This window comes from Myxine glutinosa, chromosome 7 (assembly GCF_964187855.1).
Source record: "Myxine glutinosa chromosome 7, kmMyxGlut1.1, whole genome shotgun sequence".
In the NCBI taxonomy this organism is placed as follows: Eukaryota; Metazoa; Chordata; class Myxini; order Myxiniformes; family Myxinidae; genus Myxine; species Myxine glutinosa.
Window position 1 is genome coordinate 114457378 of NC_136267.1, and position 19700 is coordinate 114477077.

At 43.0% G+C, this 19700-nt stretch overlaps 1 protein-coding gene across 9 annotated transcripts in view; it reads right to left on the bottom strand.

Moving 5' to 3' along the window:
* LOC137431541 (protein Aster-B) overlaps positions 1-19700 on the bottom strand; it is a 213068-nt gene that overhangs the window by 78903 nt on the left and 114465 nt on the right. For 5 of the 9 annotated variants that reach the window (XM_068122962.2, XM_068122963.2, XM_078782165.1 and 2 more), the window contains 2 exons: positions 15934-15954; positions 15765-15788 (listed from right to left, as the gene is read on the bottom strand). In XM_068122962.2, the coding sequence (XP_067979063.1) occupies positions 15765-15788; positions 15934-15954 (45 nt within the window). The remainder of the gene's footprint in view (positions 1-15764; positions 15789-15933; positions 15955-19700) is intronic. The other 4 variants (XM_078782163.1, XM_078782166.1, XM_068122961.2 and 1 more) reach the window with 1 other exon arrangement.

A 19700-nucleotide genomic window follows, 5' to 3' on the forward strand; every position in this document is an offset into this window, starting at 1 on the left:
TCCCACTATAAGTAGTCAGGGAATGGATTATCACAGTATCCGCTATAAGTAATCATGGAATGGATTATCGCAGTTGACATCAAATCCTTTTATTCAATAGCCTGATCTCAGACCTGGTCAATTCAACCTGGACATGTTGCTTCTGCCCTCTAAACAATGGAGCATTGCTCCCCAAAAAAAGACCTACTCCTCTCTTACTGCTTACTGCCAACTTACTTTACTCTCGTAGTCAGTGCGTGGCTCTGAGCTAGATCCTCTCACCTCCTCTCCCAGTCGAGACTAGAGTGTTCAGAGGCAGTCTCTTGGGTACAAGTCCTGTTCCTCATCTTTATCAACAATCTTTCCGATTATACGGAAACCCTGGTTATCTTTTTGCTGATGATACCACCCTCTGCCGTGGCATCTGTCCTATTTCAGATAGGCAGACAGCAGCTTCTACCCTCACTGCAGACCTTGATAGAATCAGGAGTTGGTCAAACACTTGGAATATTCTGTTCAACCCGAATAAATCCCACTCTCACTTCTCTCTCTAAAAGGACCATTGAGCAAATGTTCCAATGCACTTCCTCAACAAACTTCTTGAAGAGGTTGTCACTCAAACATTTGGGCCTCACCATCATCCATGATCTTTCTTAGGCAAACCACATCTCCAAGTTTGCCTGAAAAGCCAGCTAACAAGGCATCCTCCATCATACAAAATCTTTCCTTGGAAAATCTGAATTTTTCATCAATTTACAAGGCCTTCACTTACAACTCGATGCATACTGCTTTCCCCTTTGTTCATGTTAAAAGATTCGGTCCCAAAGCCTCTTGTGTGAAGTGTGGTGAATCAGGCCACAACAATACAAATTGTAAAAAAAGAGATCATCCTGACCGTGCCTTTGGAGCACAGTGAGGTGGCACCGAGGGGTTCGGCTGGTACTATAATGGCACTTTTCCATTGCCTAGAACGGTACGGTACGGCACTGTACGGTACGGCACTGTACAGTACAGTTCGGTACAGTACGGTATGGTATTCCCCGTGTCGTTTTTCCATCGCACAACAGAACCATGAAAATAGGCGGAGTTATCTGAAGTGACGAAAAAAAAACTGCCCAAAACGGTCTGCAGTATTGCTAGCTCCACCCATAGGTCCGGGTTCGACTCGCTTGGTACCTATCCATAGCAGGAACCAAATTTATCATGGGCACGGTACAGTCGCTTGGCAATGGAAAAACGGAAAAACGGATTTTGGTTACAGTACGGTATGGTATGGTACCGCAGTGTAAAAGCACCATTAATGTTCCCTGTCATAGCGAAGAAATATATGACGAATCTGTAGCAGCAACAACAAAGCAAAGAGAACCAGTGACTAATAACCCAGATAGTTGGTAAAGAAGGTTATTTTGGGCAGAAAGTCCCTCTGACAGTCCCCCACATAATGAAGGGAATAGAACTGTGGAGTGGAGGACATTACCGAGTCCAAATTGTTCAACAAGGTTCTATTGATCTTAAAGGTCATCAAGATAAAGTCAGCAATGAAGCTAAGACATGAAGTACCACCAGACCTTGCTTCTGGTTCGGACCAGACCTACAAACCCAATAAGTGATATTGATCCAGAAATAAAAGTTGTAAATGTGGTTTTACGGGAGTGTGGAACTGGAGTTCCAACTCCGGGTGCGGAAAATGAACATCTGTGTGCTGGCAACTGTGCATCACAGCACCCTGAAAAATCTCTGGACGTGCGTATACACAAGGTAGTGATGGCCGAGAGTAATGTCTAAGACCCAGGTGGGATATTATCCGACCTTTCAGAATCCGATGATGATGTCGAGGTAACCGAGCTGTCACAATAATCAACAGGTCATTAACAGATACTTGAACTCCCCCAACTTGTGGGTTCTTTCCTTAACAAAACTTAGAGACACCGTAATATCGTTATTAAAGAGCACATTTGTGATTGGATTTCATTTATCCACATGGCAAAGAAAATGATCACTCTCACAACTCTAAATATGAATGGTGGAAAGTACTGGCCACATCATCAAGGTTTAAGTGAAAAATTTGTTCCAGCGCAAAAAGGTAGATGTGATTTTGTTGCAAGAAACCCATATTACACCCAATGCAAACACGATTGGTGTCATCCTTTTAAAGGACAATGGTTTTCAGTAGTTTGTCTTCTTCATCTGCTGGAGTTGATTTTTATACTGTAGACCGTAGGGCAATGCCGTCTAGAACAACATTTGTCTCTCCATATGTATGTATGCCCCTCACAAACGTCCACCAACCAGAGCTCAGGATCTGGTCACATGACAGGGGGATGCATTTCATAACCATTACAGTTGCATATTTTACGAAAAGGAAATATAAATACCTTCTGTGGAACGTTTTGGGGTCCCAGCGGGTGTCGTAAGGTAGGGTAGGTAAGAGGTTTCAGAAATTCCTCAATACAATCATCTTGGGAAAAATGTCAGGTGCATAGAAAAGGCCCCTTTATATATGGTATGTGCCATGTGACAAAGTATAGAAAAGAAGGGACATTCCATACCTTGTAAAAAAATGCCAAACAATAGAAAAGAAGGGACATTCAAAAAAATCTCATGTGAATGCTGGACTATCTTTGTGTTCTTAGAAGGAACCAAGTAATGCTCTAGAAAAGTTCATTTAAAGGGGCACCAATTTGATTCATACAGCTACATGAAGAAGTAAATCTATCTATAATTCCAGTAATCTCTGTCTGTCTCTCTGTCTGTACGTTTGTTTGTCTGTGACCGCTGTTTCTCGACAACCACGGGTCCGATATACTTTTAACTTGCCAGGTATATTGCTGGGGACCCGAGGATGTGCCTTTTCAAGGTTTCATATTAATCGGACAATTACTTACCGAGCTATGTCCAAAAAACGATTCAACCAATCAGAGAGCAGCGAACGATCGCGTGTGCCGAACGTGGCGGGCACACTCTGCCTCGGATGGCACATTTGAGAGCGTATTCATTTATTTCACGTTTGCAAACTATGTTGGCGTTAAACTATGTTTTACAACTAATAAAAACGAATTTGCGATTCATTCGCTTTCCTGCGCGTTTGTGCACGCGATGGCGATTTCTTTACCAAACTCCGGAAGCCGTTCGCTTTGGACCAAACCATTGCATGTAAATAGAGGGGGGGGATTGTCACCACTCGCAAGCCGTTCGCTTTGACCAAACCATTTCATGTAAATAGAGGGGGGGGATATAATTTTAGATATAGATATAGTACGGGCATGCCCTAGTATTTTCAATGCAGTTAGTCTCTTGTTCAAAGGGACCTCTTTGCGGTCTTTCATTTTTCTGTAAACAAGACCGAAAATCTAACAGCGGCATAGCCGGGCTTGAAAAATATTATAAACCACAAACACACATGATTAGCTTTTTAAGAATCCCTAATGCAGTTTATAACATGAAACAAATAAATGTGAGGAATCCAGACATCCGTGAGGTAGGTTTTACTTACAGAACCGAGGGAAGATCTACTGTAATCTAGATTATACCCCACAAGGGTTGGGTACGTACCGTTTTGTTGGAAGAGAGGTAATGCCGATGCTTTCGATATTTGATGGTCATTTTAACAATCGGTTTGTTTGTGTTTCACACTGAATGAAAACCGTAAAGGCTAGAGCATGGCGATTGTGATATATGACAGGTTCGACGATATGTTCAGCATGAACGGCATATAAATCAAAATGGCAGTGTATGGAGAGTCAGCCGCCGCACCGCCGTAATGACATCAGACGTAATCACATCACTCTGTCATGTGACCAGATCCTCAGCTCTGATTGGTATACGTTTGAGGGGACATAGATACATAGATACATACATACACAGATGTGGCCAAAAATATTGGCACCCTTCGACTTTTTTCAAATTTTTTCTAAAAATAAGTTGAAATTGACAAAAGTATTTGGTCCCCACAATTCTTTATTTCACTGTTAATATTACAGAACCTTCGTTTTTGATTCAGAACTTAATATATCCTTTAAAATCAGAAAATATAAAGAAATGCCATTGACAAAATTAATGACACCCTAGACTTAATATTTGGTAACACAGCCTTTGGACAAAATAACTGAAGTCAAGTGCTTCCTACAGCCATGAATGAGCTTCCTACGCCTCTCGAGTGGCAGTTTGGCCCACTCTTCTTATGCAAACTGTTCCAGTTCTCCCAGATTTGAAGGGTGCCTTCTCCCTACTGCCGTTTTCAGATCTCCCCATAGGTGTTCATTGGGATTTAGATCTGGACTCAATGCTGGTCACTTCAGAACAGTCCAGTGTTTTGTCTTGAACCATCCTGTGTGCTTTTTGAAGTGTGTTTGTGGTCATCATCCTGCTGCAAGACCCATGACCTTTGACGCAGACCCAGCTTTCTGGCACTGGGTTGAACATTGCGCTCCAAATGCCTTGGTTATCTCCTGATTTCATGATGCCAGACACACATTCAAGGTAGCCAGTGCCAGAGGTAGCACAGCAACCCAAAAACATCACCATGCCTAGATCGTCACCATGATCCGAGGCGCGATCGTACTACACTATATGATCGGCGCCACCATGCCTAGATCAAAAGAGCTCTCTGAGGCCTTCAGAAAGAAGGTTATAGATGCCTATGAGTCTGGGAAGGGATTTAAAAAGATCTCCAAACAATTTGAAATCAATCATTTGACTGTCCGGAAGATCATCTGCAAGTGGAGAAGATTCCAAACAACTGCCAACTTGTTCAGGCCAGGCCGCCCCAGCAAGTTCAGCCCGAGAGCAGACCGCAAGATGCTGAAAGAAGTCTCTAAGACCCCAGAATGTCATCACGGGACCTACAGGTAGCTCTTGCCACTGTTGATGTCAATGTGCACCAGTCTACATTAGAAGAGGCTGCACAAATTTGATCTACATGGGAGGTGTGCCAGGAGGAAACCTTTGCTGTCCCAAAAGAACATCAGGGCAAGACAAAAGTTTGCCAATGAACACCTCGGCAAAGACCAGCACTTCTGGAACAATGTGCTTTGGACAGATGAGTCAAAGGTAGAGCTATTTGGCCACAGTGCCAGAAGACATGTTTGGCGAAAAACAAAGACAGCATTTGACCACAAAAACCTGATACCAACTGTAAAGCATGGTGGTGGAAATATTATGGTTTGGGGCAGTTTTGCTGCATTAGGGCCTGGACAGCTCACCATCATAGAATCCACTATGAATTCTTCATTGTACCAGAGGGTGCTTGAGGATAATGTGAGGCCATCTGTCGGAAAGTTGAAGCTCAACCGAAGGTGGACCTTGCAACATGACAATGTCCCTAAACATACCAGTAAATCCACCAAGGAATCGCTGAAAAGAAAGAAATGGAGGGTTCTGGAATGGCCAAGTCAAAGCCCAGATCTAAATCCCATCGAGATGCTGTGGGGGGGATTTGAAACGAGCTGTGCATGCAAGAAACCCCTCAAACATCGCTCAGCTGAAAGAATTCTGCATGGAGGAGAGGGCAAAAATTTATCCCAGTCGATGTCAGAGACTGGTAGACAGTTATAAGAAACGCCTACTTGAGGTTGTTTCTGCCAAAGGGGGCAATACCACCTATTAGAGCCAAGGGCAATACCACATATATATTATATATTATATATAAATATAAATATAAATATATATATATATATATAAATAAAAAAAATATAAATATATATATAAATATATATATAATATATATATATATATATATATATATATATATATATATATATATATATACATATATATATATATATATATATATATACATATATATATATACAGTGAAACCTTGACTTACGAGTGCACCAACTTACGAGTTTTCCGAGATACGAGCCGTCGCTCGGTCGATTTTTTGCTTTGTGATGCGAGCCGAGATCTGAGTTACAAGCGAGCGAGCTTGGATATAAAACACGTAATCGTCGAAAAACATGAGCGAGGTGTGCGTGTTGTCGACTTGGCGAGGCAATACGATCGTAGTACTTCTACGATATGTACGATTTTGAAGCAGAAGGAGTCGATAAAGGCTATAACGCCAGCCAAGGGCGTTAAGATTATTTCAAAGCTCCGGACCTCTGTCCATGAAGAGATGGAGAAGTTGTTGTTTGTGTGGTTGACGGAGAAGCAGCTCGCAGGAGATACCGTGACCGAGAGCATCATCTGTGAGAAGGCACGAGACATTTACGGGGATTTGGTGCAGCAGACGGCGGGAACATCAACGGACGAGGCATCGGAAGAGTCATTCAAAGCCAGTCGGGGATGGTTTGATAATTTTAAGAAGAGGACCGGCATTCACTCCGTCATCAGGCATGGTGAGGCAGCAAGCTCGGATGTGAAGGCAGCTGAAGATTTTATCATAACTTTTGCCGAACTGATAGAAGCCGAAGGATACATCCCCCAGCAAATCTTCAACTGTGACGAGACAGGGCTCTTCTGGAAAAAGATGCCGAGGAGGACGTATATAACGGCAGAGGAGAAGAGCATGCCAGGCCACAACTTGTTCAGAGTGCCGGCGATAGCTCGCCTTCTCTTTGTGGAAGACACGGTGAGATCCTTAACATCCAACAACTAATGGGACGCAAACAGGGCGCCCAGTTTAGCGGTACACACATTGATGAATCACCCTGCCTGTGAAACACCGACATGACAGGTTATAGCTGGGTCGGGATTCAAACCCAGGCTGGACAGTTTAGAGTCAAGTGTGCATACCTCCAGTCCAGGCCATCCTGCCAACTTGTATGCTGCATACAGGTGAAATATAAAGCGCGAGATATTTATATATATATATATATATATTTCAAAAAAAATTGGTGTGGTTTTTGGGGGGCTGGAACGGATTAATAGCATTTCAATTCATTTTAATGGGGAAATTTAATTTGAGAAACGAGCAAATTGAGTTACGAGCTCGGTCACAGAACGAATTAAACTCGTAAGTCAAGGTTTCACTGTGTGTGTGTGTGTGTGTGTGTGTGTGTGTGTGTGTGTGTGTGTGTGTGTGTGTGTGTGTGTGTATGTATGTATGTATGTATATATATATATATATATATATATATATATATATATATATATATATATATATATATATATATATATATATATATATATATATATATATATAATATACCAGTGGAAGGAGAGAAACAAATTTTCAGTCCCCAGGTTAAAGTTGCATACAGAGAAACGATCCCATATAAAGGGAGGAGTGCCTTGTATGGGGATACCAGACCTATTGGCCGATGTATATGCCAAGTTTCAGCTAGTTTCAATATATAGCCCTTGAGATATGAGCGCCAACACATTTTGGGCAGTCGGATGGACGGACGGATGGACATCCACCAACTTGATTTTGAGGGTTTTCTAAATACAATTCAAGAATGCGGAAACAGACGTTGCTGAAATTTGGAACATATTACCTCAACGTACAAAGCATTTACTTCTGAAAGTTGCAGCCGATTTCGTCCAGTGTAAGCCGAGAAACGTATTTTCAGTCCCCATGTTAAGGCTGCCCGTTTTTTTTTTACCTGTTACATGTTAAGGCTGCCCGTTTTTCAGTCCCCGTTTTTTTACCCACGTCATTCATGAACCGGCTGTCCATGCCTGAAGTCAATTTTTTTTTAATACTTACATTATTTGCGAACTGCTAACTGGTATCCCCACACAGGTCATACTATCCTCTTCACAAAAAGTATCAAATGAGCCTGGCTACACCGTTGTTGAACGATTGGTCTTGTTTCATAAAACCAGTTACAATATGTGAATAATGAAATTTTCAGGACGTGATAAAGGTCGGTTTAGCTCTCTTGAACAAGTACAAAACTTTACCAAGACATCTATGTTCACAAAGTGATCACCAAGCATAAGTGATCCGAGGCGATCGCCCACGACTTACCCTTGCCTTCAAATCAATGACGGAAATATTCTTTCAGACTCCGACATGACCTTGATGCTAAACATTTAGGGATAGAGAATATATTTTAAAAATGTGAAAACACTTTTAAAATGTATCCCCTTCTACAATCTCTCCATAAAACTCAAAGTCATGAAAATCGGAAATGATCATTCAACTTGTGATCAAAAAATGTTTTTTATAAATTAGTTCACAATCTGAAAAAGGTAGGTCAAGGACACATCAAATATCAGGTGCACAACTTCAATGCCGGTGCACTATTGTGATGCAAAAACTTTGAGAGTGGAGTTTTATTCCCATTATTGATACAAAGTTTCATTTGGAAAGTCTCAGTCGGATCCAAGATACATGTGGAAAAGCAAGTGTAAATTGGCAAGGTTAAATCGACAGTGAGGTAGCAGGGCAAAAATTGTGCACAACTGGCAAAGGAATAAAAGAGCAGGAGAGGGGGAGAGACTATACTTCCAGCTCCTTTTCTTATAAATAATATGAATGCGGAATTGTATATACGTGTGTGTGTGTGTGTGTGTGTGTGTGTGTGTGTGTGTGTGTGTGTGTGTGTGTGTGTGTGTGTGTGTGTGTGTGTGTGTGTGTATACATACACTACATGACCAAAAGTATGTGGACACCTGAATATCAAACATCTCATTCTAAAATCATGGGCATTAAAATGGAGTTGGTCCCTCCTTTGCTGCTACAACAGTCTCCACTCTTCTGGTAAGGCTTTCCACGAGATGTTGGAACATTGCTGTTGTTGTTGGAACATCCTCCATCGTGCGAAGTCCTTCCTTGGCACACCTGAGCTCCTCACCACATACAAGGCTTTCATCCGCAGCTCAATGGAATACTGTTCCCCCCCTCTGGGCTGGTGCTCCTACCTCACACCTAGCTCGGCTTCACGCTGTTGAGGCCAAAGCTTTCAGAATCATTGGAATCTCCTGCGATGAAGTTAACTCCGAGGGCCTTTCACTCACTTACCGCAGGCAGGTTGGTGGTCTTTCTGTCTTCTACCGACTCCTCTCCGGCCTTGCTCCCCCAGCTCTCTCTGTGCTCTGTCCCCCCAATATTCCTTCAGGTCGCACAAGATCTGCCTGTAACCCTCTTATGGTTAAACTGCCAAACTCTAGGCTCTCTGCTCACCTTCACTCTTTCATTCCCCTTTTCTCCCACCTCTGGAACAAACTCCCCCACTCCCTTCAATCCCACTCCTCCCTCCAGGTCTTTAAAACAGCTGTTCACCGCCATCTCTTATCTTCCACCCATCCAAAACCTTGATCTTTTCTACCCCCGCTAATTCACCCCAGAGTCCTTGCAGTGTTCATATGTTTTATACCTCTCCCACCTCCCCCCAAGTCCTCCCGATGTCCCTGCTCTCAAATGTTGTGTTTGTGTCCTTCCCCCTCTCTCCCCATCTTGTCTGCCGCTCCCCTTGTTATTTGTGTGTCGGTTTGACTGTTTGTGTGATTAATGTTAGCTCTTTCACGAGCCTCGATCTTGTATACAAAAAAAAACAAAAAAAAAACTGCTGTGGGGATTTGCTTCCATTCAGCCACAAGAGCATTTGTGAGGTCGGGCACTGATGTTGGGCGATTAGGCCTGGCTTGTAGTCGGCGTTCCAATTCATCCCAAACATGTTCGATGGGGTTGAGGTCAGGGCTCTGTTTAGGCCAGTCAAGTTCTTCCACACCAATCTCAACAAACCATTTCTTTATGGACCTCACTTTGTGCACAGGGGCATTGTCCTGCTGAAACAGGAAAGGGCCTTCACCAAATTGTTGCCGCAAAGTTGGAAGCACACAATCGTCTCGAATGTCATTGTATGCTGTAGCGTTAACATTTCCCTTCACTGGAACAAAGGGGCCTAGCCCGAACCATGAAAAACAGCACCAGACCATTATTCCTCCTCCATCAAACTTTACAGTTGGCATTACGCATTCGGGCAGGTAGCGTTCTCCTGGCATTCGCCAAACCCAGATTCATCCGTCGAACTGTCAGATGGTGAAGCGTGATTCATCACTCCAGAGAACACGTTTCCACTGCTCCAGAGTCCAATGGCAGCGAGCTTTACACCACTCCAGCCGATGCTTGGCATTGTGCATATGTTGATCATAGGCTTGTGTGTGGCTGCTCGGCCATGAAAACCCATTTCATGAAGCTCCGGACGAACAGTTGTTGTTCTGACGTTGCTTCCAGAGGCAGTTTGGAACTCGGTAGTGAGTGTTGCAACCGAGGACAGACGATTTTTAAGCGCTATGCACTTCAGCACTTGGTGGTCCTGTTCTGTGAGATTGTATGGCCTACCACTTCGCGGCTGAGCTGTTGTTGCTCCGAGACGTTTCCACTTCACAACAACAGCACTTACAGTTGACCGGGGCAGCTCCAGGAGGGCAGCAATTTGACGAACTGACTTGTTGGAAAGGTGGCATCCCATGACGGTGCCATGGTGAAAGTCACTGAGCTCTGCAGTATGGCCCATTCTACTGCCAATGTTTGTCTATAGAGATGTGTGCTTGATTACAGATACCCGTCAGCAATGGATGTGGCTGAAACAGCGGATTCCAATAATTATAAGGGGTGTCCGCATACTTTTGGTCATGTAGTGTGTGTGTGTGTGTATATATATATATATATATATATATATATATATATATATATATATATATATATATATATATATATATATATATATATATATATGTATATATATATACGTATATATATATATATATATATATGTATATATATGTATATATATATATATATATATGTATATATATATATGTATATATATATATATATGTATATATATATGTATATGTATATATATATATATATATATATATATATATATATATATATATATATATATATATATATATATATATATATATACAGACTTGGCATTTAATATGGAATTTTTTTTCTTTTCTTGACTTGGGTTTACTTTCTTAACTCAGTATATCAATCTGGTGAGTTTCTTTTACACTTTGGTGATTTATTTGTTAAAAGAACCATGTCACTGATTGTCTGTCGCAGCAAGAAGTCAACAACAGGGTTATATCACAGGTGGCGTGGCAAAATGTACGGACAGGTGCATTTGATGATTGGCTTCACAGTCGGGTATACAAGGGTTGTTGCGTTCTGTATTCGTGGAAAACAACTGCTGCACGTCTCCAAAAGTTATTGCCGCTTCCTCTGGAGATGGTCCATCAACTCGACAATGCTGTTTGTCATGGAGTGGTGGCTTTACGAAATTACGGCATGAAACAGCATGCTATTGCTCGGCAGTATGGCATCACTCAAGGTCAGGTGTCAAAGATCCTGAAACGAAATGCTCAGAGGGGTGTCCCTACTCCAATACCGAGGCCAGGACGTCCCCGCAGAAACACAAGGAGCGATGATCGCCAGCTGCACCGGTTAGTCCGCAATGGCAGTACCAAATCAGCTAATCGGCTTAGGGCTGAGTGGCAGCAACTGACAAATGTGCCTGTATCCAGAAGGCTAGTCAATCAACGACTGGTTCAAGCAGGCTATCATGCCAGGCATCCCCTGAGAAAACCATGCCCGACCAGACAACACCGCCAGTGCCGATTGCAGTGGGTCAGAGAGCACCGTAAATGGCAGCCAGGACACTGGAATCACGTGATCTTCAGTGACGAGTCTAGATTTCTGGTCTATCGTCAAAATGGCCGCGTCTGAGTGCGCAGACAAGTGCATGAAGCCTACTTCAAAGATTGTATAGTGCCAACAGTCCAAGCTGGAGGTGGTGGGGTGACCGTTTGGGCTGCTTTTCATGCAGGGGGCAAAACTGACCTGGTTGTTCTGAATGGAAACCTGAACCAGTTCAAGTACAGGGCCATTCTGGAAGAAACATTGCTTCCATTTGTTCGTGCAGCCTTTTGAGGAAACTTTGTCTTCCAAGATGACAATGCACGGCCTCATCGTGCTCGCATGATCCAACACTTTCTTGCTGACCATGGTGTAGAGAATATGGAGTGGCCTGCCATGTCCCCGGATATGAATCCGATAGAGAACTTGTGGGCAGAATTAACGCGTCAAATCGACCACTTGGACCAGCAGCCGACCTCTGTGCGTGAATTGCAGTAGGCTATTGTCACTGCATGGCAAGCGATTCCTGTCCAAACCTTGGCAAATCTCGTGAACAGCATGCCTCAACGTGTACGTGCTCTCCTGAATGCTCGTGGGGGTTACACGAAGTACTGAACTGTAATTTTACTGTCTGTAATCCCAGTCGTAATTTTACTTTTGTTTTTGTTAAAAAAAATTTTGGCTAATGTGCAAAATAAAGAGATACTTCTGGAAAACGTACAGAAGTTTAACACAGTACTGTCCATGAATTGAGTTCGATATCAGTTTACATCACTTTCAAGGATCAATTTATTTGTTTCGAAATGTCAAATGTGGTTTTTGTTTCTTTTAAAGATCACATTAACAAAATCTAGAATAATTTCAACATAATTGCAATGAACTTTTGGTTCTAAGACATCTTGAAAAGTAAGTTCACCCCCACAAAAAAAATATTCCATATTAAATGCCAAGTCTGTGTATATATATATATATATATATATATATATATATATATATATATATATATATATATATATATATATATATATATATATATATATATATATATATATATTAAGGCTCTTCTGGCTAAACAGTTCTTTACCTATTAAGCATGAGCTCTACCTATTAAGCATGAGCTCAGCAGAGGTACAGCTCCCTGCATCTCCATAGGATTGTACTGCAGCCAATACAGGGAAGATAATTAAATTCTCAATTTTATACACCAGTTCCTTCTCCGGGTGGACAGGTCTTTAAATGTGAAAATTAAATTATCTTCCCGGTATTGGCTGCAGTGCAATCTTACAGAAATGAAGGGACACACACACACACACACACACACACACACACACACACACACACACACACACACACACACACACACACACACACACACACACACACACACACACACACACCTCCATTTCTCTTCTGTGCTCAGTCACTACCCCTTTAGACTGAAATGAACCACCCCCCACAAGCTCAACCTACACCGTTCGACGTGCCTCCATGAACTTCCTCCATATCCAAAGTCAGCCTTTTAAGGCAACCTGGGCAACTTTGTCACACATCCTCCTTCTTTCTGTCACACACACTCCAAGCCGAGCAATAAATGCAGAAAAAAGAATTGCCAATATACCCTCGACACCCCACCCCAATTGGCTGACAAGAAACTCGCCAACCCTTCCCCCGACACTCTGCCTTCAGCTCACTGTACTTTCCTCTCTTCCTCTCGTGCACCTCCTCCATGTTCTCTTCCCAAGGTACAGACAAGTTCCCCTAAGATGACCTGTCTTGTTGCACCTGACCAGATGACAATGTCAGGCCGCAACCTTGTCATGCAGATCTCCTCTGGGAATACCAATTGTGGCTTTAGGTCTGCCACCACCTGCCAATCACAAGCATCTGATATCCCTCTTGCTTTACACCTCCTCCTCTTTCCACCTCTTACCACTTGGCCCTCTTTGACAAACAACACCTCTCCCCCATCGGTCTCCTTCTCCACAATTCTCTCTCTCGATCTCACACCTCTTGTTGCACCATCTGCACTACCACCGCCAGCACCTGATCATGCCGCCACTTGTATCTTTCTGCTGCCAATGCTACTGAGCATGCACTCAGTGCATGCTGCACCGTTCCCAACCTCCACACAAAGAACATCTCTCCTCCTGCAACAACCCCCACAATCTCAAGTTTACTGGTGATGGAAGCACATCATACGTTGCCCGCAACAGGAAACTCAACAATATTAGCTCCATCGCCCAAATCTCTTGCCACTTCAATGTCCTCACCCACACAACTTCGCACCTAATCACTATATATATATAGTTGCGGTTTTGAGTCTGTCAAGTGAGTTTAATAAAGGTTAAAGTTTGCCCCCCATAGTTAGTCACACAAGCAACATGTAGCCTCACGATAGTATAGTTATGTCTTAGTATTTGTAAGCTTAGTCCTTTTCCTTTGTTAGTTCTGCGTTGAGTAGGAGCCAGGAGAATAGGCCCTACTTCTACCGATCATTCTACATCCGTAGGCTCGATCCATTTTGCTAAACGTTGGTTGATCATTGGGCGAGTTAACACGAGGCAGGCCTAGGAAGGTCGGGGCGGAGTCGAGGGTGGAGCGGCGGAAGCGCTGGCGGTAAGCACGAGCCGCCAATCAGAGCTTGGAGGTGGTGACGGCGGCTTGGCGTCAGAGGGCGTGGTGAGAAGGTTCGAGTGAGTTCCAGAAGGTTCGGGGGGCGTAGCTATAAAACCGCTGCGCAAAAGCCCTCGAGAGGACTTACAGCAGAGGACTGAAGCAGAGGACTTACAGCAAAAGAGGACTTGCGGCAAACGAAGGACTCGCAGAGGAACGCAGGACTTGCTGCGAGAGAGAAAGATATAGGACTAGCGCGGGAAAGCCGAGAGCAAAGGAGAACTCGCCGCAGTTGATGAACTTGATGAACTTCACGCACTTGCACGAGAGCGGTACAGATACGCAGGCGCAGCCAGACGCGCTTGAACCGAATAACGCGCATTTTGAGACGCGTGAGTGAGAACGGCTGAGTAACCGCTAGCCGCGCTAAGTCCGCCCTTTGCCATTATGCCCCAACATCTGCTTTGTTCGAGAGATGCGCTACGAGTCCCTGCCTTCGCCTGCCACCATCTTTGCGGGACGTGCCAGGGCCGTGGAGAGCCGGACGGGGGCCATCTCTCAACGTGTTGGGGAACACCTGCCCATCTGCAATTCCCTGTGCGAGTGTGAGACGGGCCCGTTGTCCAAGGGATAAGTTAAGACTGTTTAAGGTTGCTCTGTGTCTCTTCGCCCTTGAACCTTGTATATACGTGTGAGAAATAATTAAACCATTTGTTCTTCCTTTCTTCCTGATTCGATCGTTCCTGTGGTTTCCTCATTTGACTAAGCGTGGCACGAATAAGATCGCTCCAATCGGGTTCCAATATCTAGGTAACTGCGCGGACCAAGTGTACGCAATCCGCTCGGCGTACTCACATCACATGTGGTTCGTGCGAGGCTTGTTTCCTCGCTCCCAGGGCAGCGCGGGGAATTAGGTACGAGCGAGGAGTGGTCCCGAAACCCTACTCCGCGTGTGTCCGAGAGGGACGTCTCAAGTCTCGGTTCCACCAGGCCCAGCAAAGACAAGGGGATTAATCCCCCCTGCATAAGGGGATTAAGGGCGGCGTAGAGAACCGCAATATATATATATATATATATATATATATATATACATATATATATATATATATATATATATATATATATATATATATATATACATATATGTATATATATATATATATATATATATATATATATATACATACATACATACACACAAGTATATACAAATACACGTTTAGTCGCCAAGCGTCTAGTCTCTCCTGTTTGTTTATTCCTTGGACAGTTGTGCCCAATTTTTGCTCTGCTACCTCACTGTTAATTTTCAGTTGCTTTTCCACAAGTATAACTCTTGTAAAGACAGAGGATTTTTTTTTAAAGAAGTACAATGGTACATTATACAGTGCATTGGTTTCTTAACTCGCCACATGGCTGTGCCCATCACGGCAAACAAAGGCAGCACGTGGCACAGTTGTAGAGTGTTTGAGAAAGATCATACCATGATGTGAAATAAAGTGTGTTTACGACAGCTCCTTACAAGGCAGCACATTAGTTCAATGTACCAATCCACTACAGTAGCAAAGCTAGGAATGCATCTCTAATCTCAGAGGAAGGTGCCGAGTGGAATATAAAAGACCAGCAGGCTTACTCTGAGAATGAGCTGCCTCTCGTGCTGCGTCGCAGAGTCATGAAAAGGAGAAAGGAAGAAAGGTGTCACATGTAGTCAGTGGAAACCCAACCCAGTCCCAACTGTGCCTCCCATGTTCCCCATGGAAACTGTGGGTTAACTAGATGCAGGCAGGAGGTGGCATACTTACATTGTACCAGCTCTGGCTCTTCTGTTGGCAATGATGTGAGGTAGGTTTTGGGTAAGGAAACGAAAGGAAAACAAAGGTAAAATTAAGGGTAATACAAATTAAGGCATTTGTAAAACTAAATTTATATACTGATTAGGACATCATACATTGATATTTTTGACTCATTATTTTGACTAGTCCTTAAAGCAACTCGCATAGAGGATATATGTTGGTGCTAGCCCATTTTACATTCCAAACAACTTATAATCTTTTTAAATCACTTTCTCATTTCACATCATTTTTCGTCATTTTCTGCACCATTTATAATTACTAGAAATACCTCACTTCCTATGGGAGCGTAATACTCCGGCAGGGGTCAGTAAAGGGCTTGCACTATGCCACGTGTATAGTGAACAATTGCAAGTCATCTCCACAACTGATGTGTAATAACCTCTCCCACCACCACCAAGTGTCGCTCTACTGTATAGTTCAGATTTCTGGTTATCCAGTTCCTTCAGGTCGAGTCTGGGTTCTGGTAACATTCATGCAAAGATTTCTCCAACCATCCCTTTCCTGCACTGCCTTCCGAAGCTCTGGTGGAGACAGCTTGGTTGACGCCTTTACCCATCCATCCAGTGCATACAAGGTCTGCCTCGTCCTCGTCCCCTTCTTCTTCTTCTTATTCCCTTAAACATACCCAGCATGAATGATTTCGTTTTCTGCATGCATGGTGTGTCCAACTTATCACAGTTTCTGTTTTGGCATCAGGGCGTCTAATGTCGGTCTACATGGTGGTCTAATGTCTTCAAACACCGATTTGTTTGTTCTTCTTACAGTCCTGGAAATTTTTAACATTCGTCTCCAACTCCACATTTCAAAACTGTCAATCTTCTTCCTCTCTTTCATTGTTCATAAATCACATCCATACATTGCAACGGAAAATACATTTACATGGAGAATTTGCATCCACCATCCCCCACCCCATACTTATCACATGCATAATCATAATCATCATCCTACTTACCACAAAACATGATAAACAAAATAGGATTTGAATGAGCATGATTTAGATGCATAATGCTACTGATAACAAAACATTTTGAACTAGAACGGCACTTACTAGAGCGCATACCTCCGTCAGGATGAACAGTTTATGTTTTGCATCCCACTGATAGCCCGGACCTGGATCCGGATCTTGACCAAAATCTAATCGGCTTGTTCTTGCCTGTCACCTACCCAACTCATCCACCTAGTTTTGTCATAACCCGTCCACAAGTTTTTTTAAATATCATGATATATATCTACTAACCCCCGCTCTAGCAGGGAAAATGGCTTTAAAAGGCCTGTTGTTGTTGTTGTTGTATATATATATACATATATATATATATCGTTTTTGGCCCTATCTTTCAATTGTGAAGAATCACTTTGGGTATTAATTTTTTTTATCGTAAGCAGAACCGGATCTTCACCAAAATCGAATCAATTCATCCTTGTGACACACCCAACCTGTCCACCAAATTTTGTCGAATCCATCCATAACTTTTGGAGATATCCTGCTCATGACAAACAGACAGAGACAGACAAATAAACAAACAACGGTGAAAACATAACCTCCGTCCACCTATGATGGTGGAGGTAACAAAAGATTTGGTTTATATCTAGCTCAGACACCATGGCGGTATAGTGAGGAATGTCTATCCCCATATTTTCCAATGGTACAATTTCTTTGTTCTGGTTTGTCTGCCTTTTGTTTTTGCCACCTCACAATTTTTGCCTGTGTTAAATAAACTTTAGTGCAGAATGGAAATATACCCCACCCTCCCACTCAGAGGAAGGCTCTGCCCCAAGCCCTCATATTTGCCGTGTTCCTCAATTAATGGGGATAGCGGCACAGTAACATTTTCTGTAAATAATTCGACTCTTAAACTTTGGTTTCTCAATTAATTAATCTTCAAACATCATCTGAACGAGATATAGTGGTTGTTGTATGGCAATACTGTAATATTTTTGTGAGAAACAGAAAGATCTCTGGAAAAAAATTCCCTCCCTTGATGTGACTTGTACCCATGGAGTTGCATACTCGAACACTAGAGGGTGTACTCTGCCGAATTTATGTCCGAATTAGAAGGCTTGGCAGCCATTTTAGTGCCGGGCAAAAGGGCAATGGCAAGCTATGGAGCACATGTTGGCCAAGTGCAGTTTCCGCCCAGGCATAGAATTTGGTAGAATATCTAATTACGTGATTCCGATGATGTGCCTTGGATTAAACCAAACTCAAGATCCTTGAGAGTGGTGCATCTTAGTCCCCTACCGGTTTCACCGGAGGGGAATATAGGTTTGCTCTCTGTCTGTATGTCCATCCATCCCACCTGTGGTCTAACTTTCAGACTTTTTTTTTTCCATACCCTTTAACATATTCAACTGAAACTTGGTACATTGCTTTATTAAGATAGTAGAGCTTTATTATGATAGTAGAGCTTTATTAAGATTGAAGAGTTCTATGATGATAGTAGCGCTTTATTATGATAGTAGAGCTTTATTATGATAGTCGCGCTTTATTATGATAGTAGAGCTTTATTATGATAGTAGAGCTTTATTATGATAGTCGCGCTTTATTATGATAGTAGCGCTTTATTAAGATAGTAGAGCTTTATTATGATAGTAGCGCTTTATTATGATAGTCGCGCTTTATTATGATAGTAGAGCTTTATTATGATAGTAGAGCTTTATTAAGATAGTAGAGCTTTATTATGATAGTAGTGCTTTATTATGATAGTAGAGCTTTATTAAGATAGTAGAGCTTTATTAAGATAGTAGAGCTTTATTATGATAGTAGCGCTTTATTATGATAGTCGCGCTTTATTAAGATAGTAGAGCTTTATTATGATAGTCGAGCTTTATTAAGATTGAAGAGCTTTATTATGATAGTAGCGCTTTATTATGATAGTCGCGCTTTATTAAGATAGTAGAGCTTTATTATGATAGTACAGCTTTATAAAGATTGAAGAGCTTTATTATGATAGTAGCGCTTTATTATGATAGTAGAGCTTTATTATGATAGTCGCGCTTTATTATGATAGTAGCGCTTTATTATGATATAAGAGCTTTATTATGATAGTAGAGCTTTATTAAGATAGTACAGCTTTATTATGATAGAAGAGCTTTATTATGATAGAAGAGCTTTATTATGATATAAGAGCTTTATTATGATATTGTAGCGGTTACCGCTGGATGCACACAATCGCCTTGCACCGGCCAGAACACGGCCAGACGCGCCTCTCCCGGGCATGCCCGGACTCACTGTTCCCGGGCACGCCCGAACCTCCCGGGCACGCCCGGTCTCGTCTTTCCCGGGCATGCCCGCTCTCGCCTTTCCAGGGCTCGCCCAGAGCGTCCGGGCATGCCCGCTATCGCCTTTCCAGGGCTCGCCCAGAGCGTCCGGGCATGCCCGCTATCGCCTTTCCAGGGCTCGCCCAGAGCGTCCGGGCATGCCCGCTATCGCCTTTCCAGGGCTCGCCCAGAGCGTCCGAGCATGCCCGCTCTCGCCTTTCCAGTGCTCGTCCAGAGCGCCCGGGCACGCCCAGCCTCGACTTGCCAGGCCGCAGCCAAACACGCCCGGGCAGGTCCAGACTCGCCTTTCCAAGGCTCGCCCGGTATAGCTTTTGCCGGGCAAACTTCCCGACATAAATGTGTATATATATTGCTGCCCGATAAACGGGCTTTTGTCAGAATACCTGAGCTGTTTTGTTTCAATAAAGCAACTCGGACGAATTCCGTCTTTGGTCGCG